The sequence below is a fragment of the Tachypleus tridentatus genome, chromosome 3 (genome assembly GCF_004210375.1).
Source record: "Tachypleus tridentatus isolate NWPU-2018 chromosome 3, ASM421037v1, whole genome shotgun sequence".
In the NCBI taxonomy this organism is placed as follows: Eukaryota; Metazoa; Arthropoda; class Merostomata; order Xiphosura; family Limulidae; genus Tachypleus; species Tachypleus tridentatus.
In genome coordinates, this window is record NC_134827.1 from 29,112,805 (window position 1) to 29,123,701 (window position 10,897).

At 34.8% G+C, this 10,897-nt stretch overlaps 1 protein-coding gene across 1 annotated transcript; it reads right to left on the reverse strand.

Moving 5' to 3' along the window:
- Positions 1-195: 195 nt before the first annotated feature.
- Positions 196-10,379, reverse strand: LOC143245776 (alpha-tocopherol transfer protein-like). The gene is made up of 4 exons (XM_076492030.1): positions 10,301-10,379; positions 6,110-6,351; positions 3,902-4,180; positions 196-279 (listed from the first exon to the last, which is right to left on the reverse strand). Exons 1-4 carry the CDS (start codon positions 10,377-10,379, stop codon positions 196-198), a joined length of 684 nt encoding a protein of 227 aa, XP_076348145.1.
- Between the last annotated feature and the right edge of the window lie 518 nt (positions 10,380-10,897).

The window sequence follows — 10,897 nt, forward strand, 5'->3', positions numbered from 1 at the left end:
CATTAGTTTTACAGCTGCTAGTCGTATGTCTACATGACATTAAACAATGCCTGTTCACGAAGCTTGAAGTATTTTATTTATGTGTCAACTTTCTGAGATTTTCATTTTAGGTTTTGTAACCGTATCTGTTGTTCCTATTAAAGAAATCTTCACTCTTTCTCATGTTTGAATACCAGGTTTTGTTGCTAAAGAGATCTAAGTTCCACCGTAGTCGGACGGTAAAATATCAGCAGGAATATGTTGATGCAAAGAGCGAAAGTTGGTTCCATGGAAGTGGATCTGAAATACAATAAAGACAGATTAGAAGATATTTATGTCAAAAGCAGCAATGAAATATCAAACTGGAAGTAACAGGTTTTCGTTGTAACAGGGTTTTCGTTGAGTAAGTAAGTACTTAAATAAAGTAGCTTTTTGTTACAGTTTTGATCGATCTTAAAGTATTGTGAATTTTTAACATGACTCAAAAGTAAGGTTTATATAAAAACAAAGTCATCGTACACTTAATAAATACAAACAGGAGTTTACATTTAGAACAGTTAAATACACTGACTAGATGTTTTGAGAGCGCCTCCGGTTCTAACTGTAAAATCCGGGGTTAGATTCCTGGACGGACGCGGCAGATTGTCTAAGCAATATTGCCGAATGCTATAAACATTTACCGCTTGGATATTCTGTTCTGTTTTAAGAACAGTTTAAAAAAATTAGCTTAAAGAAGGTAAAACTGGTTTAGGTTAAGAAGAATATTTCCTACTCAGAATAGGTGCCAGAAGGTGCTACCAAGTATGAACAGGAAATTACGTAACTGAAAGATTTCTGTACAAAATATTTACTGAGAACTCGATACATTTACAGAGCTTAGCAGTGGTTCATAAAAGTAATAATAGAATCGAGATGATTTAGAAAAATTGCTAATTAGTACAAGTGTAGATTAGTTTGTTTGTTTTGAATTTCCCGCAAAGATACTCGAGGGCTATCTGCGCTAGCCGTCCCTACTAAGCAGTGTAAGACTAGAGCGAAAGCAGCCAGTCATCATCACCCACTCTTTTACCAACGAATAGTGGGATTGACCGTTACATTATAACGCCCCCACAACTGAAAGAGCGAGCATGTTTAGTGCGACGGGGAATCGAACCCGCGACCCTCGGATTACGAGTCGAACGCCTTAACACGCTTGGCCGTGCCGAGCCCGTATAGATTAGTTTCTTTTAGCGCTTTCGATAGGAATAAGCAATATTTCACCAAAGCGTTCGTAAAACGGACATTGAATAGAATCGTTCAAATATCACTATGTTGGCAAGCTACAAAATCCAAGTACAAAATCTCACCCTTTTTCTTCAGTTTTCACTCAAGAGAGGCTTAACAAGATTGAACATAACTCCGAAGAGGTTGGACTCGTTGACGAAATGAATAGCATTAAATCGGGCAGGGAAACAATCCTGCAAAATATTGACAAGAAATAGTAAAAAATATATTTTATTCTAACTCAAAATATTGAACTCTCACAACAAGTAGTTGGCTCAAGTAGTCGTAATTTAAATGGCATTCCCAAATAAAATCCTTTCTTAACAGTATTGGAGCTTTTAAATATCAAGAACCTGTGACCTGACGACTTGTTGACCTTTTGATGTCCTTTTATTGGTGATTCACGTGGGAAAAAAAAAGTCTTTTGTGTATCTCGAAATGCGTGAAGTTGTAAAACAATCACTTATTTCAACCCGCACTTGCTAAACAGCTTAATGTTTTTGAAACATGGTTTATAATGTTACAATTTATAATGTCCCAATCTAGTCTCTGGAGAATTGTAATTCTGGTCTTCTGCACGCTCTGTGTCAACAGTGACATTGTAACATCTGATGCACTAGTGATGAATCATAGACAGTTCGGTGACTCATTCGAAACTTGAAACAAATCTCGAGACGTTTACTCAACCTGTTATTAAAACGCCTTATAGCCAAAGCTCATGAAAGAAACCAACTTGTTTCCATTGTCCTCTTAGCTTTTCCAGAACAACAAATTAAAGAATGTCACTGGAGGGTTTTCTTTCATTATTTAAAGATTTGGAGACAAGCCAAAGCATTATGTTTAGTTTATATTTTTATCGATTTACCAGATGTCTGTAAGATTAAGTAACGGTAAAAGAAAAAAAAACTGGAATACAAAAGAAAGGAACCTTCTTGTAATCCATGATGGTCATATCTAATCTTTCTAATACTACAAAATAAGATATTTTAAGAAAAGTCTATAGCTGGGTTTGTTTAGTAAGAGCGTGTTTTATTTTCGCGCTTTAGATCAAGACTTTAAAGCAAATCGTTGTTGTTGCCCTTTAGTGCAAAGCTACACAATAGGCTATCTAGGCTCTACCCACCACAGGGAATCGAATAAAGGTGGGGTGAAAACGTCTCATTCATCTGGACAGGACTAAAACGGAAAGTGAATTTTTGGTAGCCTATTTGAAGTTAAGCACAAAGCTACACAATGGACAATCTGTGCTCTGCTCAGCGTAGGTATCGAAACCCGGTTTTCAGCGTTTTCAGTCCACAGACATACTGCTGTGTCACAACGAGGTGGCGTTTTTGCTATCATAAAGTAAACCAGATAACATTAAAAGAAATGTAAAACTGTAATATAAGGTCTTTATTTCTTTATAGTTTTCCATAAAATAAAATTTTCCACTTTCTTTCTGATGTTACATGAACATTTGTAGTAAAAATTATCTCATTTGAATATTTTTTAGGTTTTTCCTCATGCAGTCGTCGCTAAGGGACTGGTTGTAGACTTTTCCCGATAGGTGGCTTTACTTAACGGCATAAGTGCTGGTTTATACAGCACAATTGTTGATATGAAAAGAGTAAGTTGATACGTTATAAATCATGTTGTGTTAAGAGACAGATACCACGTATTCTGTTTGATTTATGAGAATTTAAATCATGGGAATACGTAATGATAACCCGATGAAGTTGGCAAATATGCCATGAAAATTTTAAAAGTTTTATTATTTCAAATGTAATTTGGTGCAATAGACGTTTTCTCTTAAAATGAGAAAAAAAAACATTAGATGTTCATTGTTCTGTGAGAAATTAACGAAAGAAACCGTTTTCCAATTACTCTGGGTGTGTTTTGAATTTCTCGTAAAGCTATAAGAGGACTATCTGCGCTAGCCGTCCCTAATTTAGCAGACTAAGACTAGAGGAAGACAGCTAGCAATCACCACCAACTGCTAACTCTTGGGCTACTCTTTTACCAACGAATATTGGGATTGACCGTCACATTATAACGTCCTCACGGCTGAAAGGTCGAGCATGTTTGGACTGACGGGGATTCGAATCCGCGAACTTCAGATTACGAGTCGAGTGCCCTAATCACCTGTCCACGTCTTGGTTAATCGTGTCTGTACATAAAATTTACTTACACCATGATGTATTATACATATATTATGTATATTTATACTTCAGTAGTTAAGCACAAAGATACACAATGGGCTATCTGTTCTCTGCCCAACACGTGTAGAAACCCATTTTTAGCGTTAAGTGGGCTTTATTATACACTCTGAAGCGGTCTATAAACAATCTTTAACCAAATGTCTTTCGAAGTATACTTGTGTAGAAAGTCGAAACCATTCATGGTAATTTGTTATCCACTGCTTTAAAGGGTAAGACAACATTCCAAAGCATTAAAAAATTATTTATTTTGGAAAGACATGATTCAATTTTTTTTCATAAGTCATCATGAGCTAAAAAAATTAGCTATTAAGTTCTGAGAGCAATGAAACATATTAAACGTGATACAAAATGAATTATTAAGTACATATTATACAAATTAATTTATAACGAAATGTGTTAAAATGAACGATCAAAATATTTATGATCAAGGTGTTAATACTGACACGTAAAAGACAATATACCTGTATTAAAGATATAATTTGACGGGTGTGGTTCGGAGACAGCTGACGAAAGTGACACAGACCGAAACCTCTGAGATCAATAATTGCTGCTATACCGTTTTCCTGAGTAACTGTATCCCTAACAGCCATCTCTAAGCACATCATATTGGTTCGAAAAATCTCGTTGGCGTCGTACTTGGAAGTATTCCAAAGGCCTACGGAAATTAGGAAAGTTCGTTTGGGAATTATACTGGAGTTACTGATATAACCGACAATGAAACGCTTATTAGAAATTTTATTCTACAGAAATTCCATTATTTATCTAAATAAAATGTATCGGAAATCACTGTTAAATGCAGGCCGATAGATGGCGCTACTATAATGAATCGTTGTATCTCAGGGCGGCTGATACGGGTATTAACATGTTTACCAATATAAAGCAGTTTGTTTTGGAATTTCGCATAAAGCTACTCGAGGGCTATCTGTGCTAGCCGTCCCTAATTTAGCAGTGTAAGACTAGAGGGAAGGCAGCTAGTCATCACCACCGCCAACTCTTGGGGTACTCTTTTACCAACGAATAGTGGGATTGATCGTAACATTATACACCCCCACGGCTGGGAGGGCGAGCATGTTTAGCGCGACGCAGGCGGAAACCCGCGACCCTCGGATTACGAGTCGCGCGCCTTACGCGCTTCCATGCCATGCCATTATATAAAGCAAACAACTTTTCGACCGTCTTAAGTCACCTTCAGTTTAACCTGTAAAAAATGTTTATATCCATCCATACCGGCCGTCTTGAGATACAGTTTTATTTCAAGTTAGTTTCTCGTCATAAGATGATGAATCCAACCCTTAATAACTTAGCCAGTCGAAGCGTTGTTAAATTTTGGCTTATGTGTTTTTTTTTTAAAGCTATACTAATGTTAGTGAAAATAATTATATTTTAATAAAGTTAAATAGTAAAATCATAAGGAAGGCTTGCGTTAAAAACAGCAAATCCAAACCAATTATATAATTTGTTATTTTAACTCAGAAACAAGTTAGAAGAAAAACAAATTAAACAAAACCGCTACATCTACTGAAGAGATCCCAGGGTACAACCTGCAAAGTGGGATTATAAAATGTATCCTGGGATATTTTCAGTTGATGTAGCGTTTTGTTTAATTTGTTTTGAGTTAAAATAGCTAATATATATATTTATAAGTATAAAGTATTTTTTAAAACTGGTCATGTAAATAAGATTTTCAGACCATTCTATCGATAACTACAAGGTCGACATCTTTCGGCACCATTAATTATACATCAAGTATATTTGTTCTCAGTAACGACAATAGTGTTGGTTAGCAAATATAATTTCGATTAACTCATAAAACATTACAAGAGGTTCATTACAAAAAATGATGATCTGTCCCACTCTTCATGGGGAATACAGTCCAAGAGTTGGTGGTGAGGGATATTGACTAATTGCCCTTCCATCTAGTCTATCACTTATAAATTAAGAGTTTTCCCATTTCAGTAGGTACTGACACTTGCTTGTTGGATAAAGTTTTCACTTTTTGCCCATTTCAGATACAATGAGTTGACCATAATTTGAGAGCTAGCTGATTGTTCAGCTTAGATCGTATCTAATAACGAATTGTTATTATTACCTTTTAATAACTCTGGAATTTACAACCACCTAAGCAAAGACTAGTAAAAAAATCGAGCAGTGAACACTTCAGAATAAAAGAGTCAGCGAAAGGTGAATGAACGCCAAGAAGAAAGGAAATATTCCTACTTTGTAGCCCACAACCTAAGCTGAACAATGAAATAGTTACGTCACTGCATACAAACAATATCAAAAATTAAGGGCAGTTAGAAAGAATAACCATCGACTATTTGTACACTGAATTCAACAAACAAATGTAACATATGTGAAGATAGATAGCAAAACCTCGCTATTTATTGCAAAATAGCAGCTGTTCTAACTCTCTCTTTAGTGGATCTCAAATGATATGGCACTGTTCAGACTGGAAATAAAAAAAAAACACGATGCTTGATATGTCATAACGAAAACATGTCCAGTTTGTTACCAATAAAGATTATGAGAAGTTACACGCGCGGTGGAAAAACAAACAAAAACGGGTAACCAGGCTGCTTAAATCAACGAGGGTCATTACATTTACGAATATTTTATGATATATTTTAATACATTCCAGAGATAGAAAGTGCAGAAAATTTGTAACTTACCCGCTCTGAAGACAAAAATAGCTGCACCAGAGGAAGTCCGATGAAGTAAGAATCCTTGAATGTTATCAGTAAAACATCGTTCACTGCAGAGGGTAGAAAGTTGTAAAAAAGCGTTGGATTAGCTGCCCGTAATCTGTAATATTTCTGAAGCAAATGTAGCGCACGTTCGGGATCGAACTTTCGAGCGTGTAGAAATTTCAAAAGGAACCCATCATCCAATGGCGTGACGAGATCAGAATCTCCTAGAAAATACGAAGATGTTTTCAGAAATTTTATATAAAAGAAGGGAGGAAAGAATTCTATATCGTTCCTCAGTTTCGGTTTTAAGTATAGCATAAGTAAGACTATAAACTACGTCTTTTATTATTGTGCTAGTGTTACTAACTGACATATTTTTGTCCACTTTCACTTTGACTTTTTGTGTTTTAAGTGTAGCATAAGTAAAACTGTAAACTACGTCTTTGTTATTATTGTGCTAGTGTTAATTCTTAAATCCTACGAACAAATACATATATAATAGAGTAAGTAAATGTATTTTCCGATATTCTATACCCAAAAACACACACGTATATAACAGAATAAGTAAACGTAGTTCTGATATTCTATACTCAGGAACACACACACGTATAACAGAATAAGTAAAAGTAGTTCTGATATTCTATTCTCAGGAACACACACACGTATATCAGAATAAGTGAACGTAGTTCTGATATTCTATACTCAGGAACACACACACGTATAACAGAATAAGTGAACGTAGTTCTGATATTCTATACCCAGGAACACACACACGTATAACAGAATAAGTAAACATAGTTCTGATATTCTATACCCAGGAACACACACGCATAACAGAATAAGTAAATGTAGTTCTAATATTCTATACCCAGGAACACACACACGTATAACAGAATAAGTGAACGTAGTTCTGATATTCTATACCCAGGAACACACACACATTTATAACAGAATAAGTGAACGTAGTTCTGATATTCTATACCCAGGAACACACACACATTTATAACAGAATAAGTGAACGTAGTTCTGATATTCTATACCCAGGAACACACACACGTATAACAGAATAAGTGAACGTAGTTCTGATATTCTATACCCAGGAACACACACACGCATAACAGAATAAGTGAACGTAGTTCTGATATTCTATACCCAGGAACACACACACGTATATCAGAATAAGTGAACGTAGTTCTGATATTCTATACTCAGGAACACACACACGTATAACAGAATAAGTGAACGTAGTTCTGATATTCTATACCCAGGAACACACACACGTATAACAGAATAAGTAAATGTAGTTCTGATATTCTATACCCAGGAACACACACACATTTATAACAGAATAAGTGAACGTAGTTCTGATATTCTATACCCAGGAACACACACACGCATAACAGAATAAGAACGTAGTTCTGATATTCTATACCCAGGAACACACACACGTATAACAGAATAAGTAAATGTAGTTCTGATATTCTATACCAGGAACACACACACATTTATAACAGAATAAGTGAACGTAGTTCTGATATTCTATACCCAGGAACACACACACGCATAACAGAATAAGTAAATGTAGTTCTAATATTCTATACCCAGGAACACACACGTATAACAGAATAAGTAAATGCAGTTCTGATATTCTATACCCAGGAACACACACACGTATAACAGAATAAGTAAATGTAGTTCTGATATTCTATACCCAGGAACACACACACGTATAACAGAATAAGTGAACGTAGTTCTGATATTCTATACCCAGGAACACACACGCATAACAGAATAAGTGAACGTAGTTCTGATATTCTATACCCAGGAACACACACACATTTATAACAGAATAAGTGAACGTAGTTCTGATATTCTATACCCAGGAACACACACACGCATAACAGAATAAGTGAACGTAGTTCTGATATTCTATACCCAGGAACACACACACGCATAACAGAATAAGTGAACGTAGTTCTGATATTCTATACCCAGGAACACACACACGTATAACAGAATAAGTGAACGTAGTTCTGATATTCTATACCCAGGAACACACACACGAATAACAGAATAAGTGAACGTAGTTCTGATATTCTATACCCAGGAACACACACACGTATAACAGAATAAGTGAACGTAGTTCTGATATTCTATACCCAGGAACACACACACGTATAACAGAATAAGTGAACGTAGTTTCTGATACTTGATACCCACGAACAAATCAATGTGTGGGTCTTGCTGAATCTCTACAGTAAATTGTTTTTAACACTAACTCCCAAGCCTATTTTGCCAATACTTTCCAGGGACCCACTAGTCATTTTATAATTACTTTTTATAGGAAGAGTGTATATGTAGGTGTTGTGGCCCAGTCAATAAGTGGGTCTTTTAAAAGAAAATAGAGCACAACCCACCTGTGGGTCTTACTGGAAGACTATCACGAACCACCGGTGGGCCGTGTGGGAGCCAACGTGTTAAGCCTGGAGATCTACGTATTTCGAAATTTGTACCTAAAGTCCACCAGGTGGTAGTTGATCAAACCTAGCTCGTACTGCAGTCGAATTCTCTAGTATGTTTAATGATTGTCATGTATTGGAACCTGGCGAAATAATATATTTTTAAAGAAATAACTAGATAAAGAATGATATCGAAGAAATTGTAAACAGATTGTAGCACATCTTGAATAAGGTGGAATAGCGACACTTTCTAGGTTCCCTGAAGAAATAACTAGATAAAGAATGATATCAAAAAAATTGTAAACAGATTGTAGCACATCCTGAATAAGGTGGAATAGTGGCACTTTCTAGGTTCTCTGAACAAATAACTAGATAAAGAATGATATCAAAGAAATTGTAAACAGATTGTAGCACATCCTGAATAAGGTGCAGTAGTGACACTTTCTAGGTTCCCTGAAGAAATAACTAGATAAAGAATGATATCGAAGAAATTGTAAACAGATTGTAGCACATCCTGAATAAGGTGGAATAGTGGCACTTTCTAGGTTCTCTGAACAAATAACTAGATAAAGAATGATATCAAAAAAATTGTAAACAGATTGTAGCACATCCTGAATAAGGTGGAATAGTGGCACTTTCTAGGTTCTCTGAACAAATAACTAGATAAAGAATGATATCAAAGAAATTGTAAACAGATTGTAGCACATCTTGAATAAGGTGCAGTAGTGACACTTTCTAGGTTCCCTGAAGAAACATTTACTAAATAATTGTAAATAACTATAATCAGATTATGTAGTGATTAACAACGTTATTAATTTATTTGTTAACCGACGATAATTTATTAACTAAAACTAGAATTCTCCACAGAATTTCTACTTTGCAAGCGATGAAAAACTTTTGCTGACCCATGGAAACAAATCTGTTGAGAAACAGTCTTACTTACCTTTAAAAACAGTCTTACTTACCTTTAAAAACAATCTTACTTACCTTTATAAACAGTCTTACTTACCTTTAAAAACAACCTTACTTACCTTTAAAAACAATCTTACTTACCTTTATAAACACTTTTACCTTTAAAAACAACCTTACTTACCTTTAAAAACACTTTTGTCTTTAAAAACAATCTTACTTACCTTTAAAAACAATCTTACTTACCTTTAAAAACACTTTTACCTTTAAAAACAATCTTACTTACCTTTAAAAACACTCTTACCTTTATAAACACTTTTACCTTTAAAAACAATCTTACTTACCTTTAAAAACACTCTTATCTTTAAAAACAATCTTACTTACCTTTATAAACACTTTACTTACCTTTAAAGACACTTTTACCTTTAAAAACAATCTTACTTACCTTTATAAACACTCTTACTCACCTTTAAAAACACTTTTACCTTTAAAAACAATCTTACTTACCTTTAAAAAAATCTTACCTTTAAAAACAATCTTACTTACCTTTAAAAAAATCTTACCTTTAAAAACAATCTTACCTTTAAAAACAATCTTACCATTATAAACACTCTTACTTACCATTATAAACACTCTTACTTACCTTTAAAAACACTCTTACCTTTAAAAACAATCTTACCATTATAAACACTCTTACTTACCATTATAAACACTCTTACTTACCTTTAAAACACTCTTACCTTTAAAACAATCTTACTTACCATTATAAACACTCTTACTTACCTTTATAAGCACTCTTACTTACCTTTAACGAGATTTCTTAAAATCTGGATTTCTCTGTATCGATTCTTCATTTGATGTTTGTTGTGAATTGCGTCAGACATCCGGGTATTTTCGGTGAGAGTGCAGCACTCTGATGATTACGAGACTTTAACCTTGGTGTTGGTATTAATAACCAATCTACTGAAATCTTCCGAATGAAGGAATGTCGTTGTTGTAATATGAAACGGCTCAGTTATATCGTCTACCTATAACGATAAAATCAGAGAAACGGTAGCAAAACTCGACCCACCTAGTGCAGTTATGGTTTTGACGAAGTTTGATAAATTACATTTGAGAAGCAGAACTATAATTCCTTTGTTTAACCTCTTTATTACAAACTAAAGCTCATTTGGATGGAGAATTTGAACAGTTCAGAGCTGACCCGGAAGGAGGTTACCGTGTTATTTAGGTGAACGTGTAGTGTTTCCAAACGAAGTTCAATAGGTCATCGACTTTCAGTCTCTTTCAAAATATAGTTCAAGTAAATCTTCTAATATGGTCTTTTGACAGGAAATATATTTCGTAGAATTTAACACTAATTTCACGACATAATTCAGAGCAACGAACGAGTGGGTTCAAA

Coding starts and splice junctions, on each gene's coding strand:
- LOC143245776 (XM_076492030.1), bottom strand. CDS start 10,379: ATGTCTGACGCAATTCACAACAAACATCAAATGAAGAATCGATACAGA. Junction 4,181..6,109: donor TATTTTTGTCTTCAGAGCGG/GTAAGTTACAAA, acceptor GAATTTCTGTAG/AATAAAATTTCTAATAAGCG. Junction 280..3,901: donor AAATTATATCTTTAATACAG/GTATATTGTCTT, acceptor ATTGTATTTCAG/ATCCACTTCCATGGAACCAA.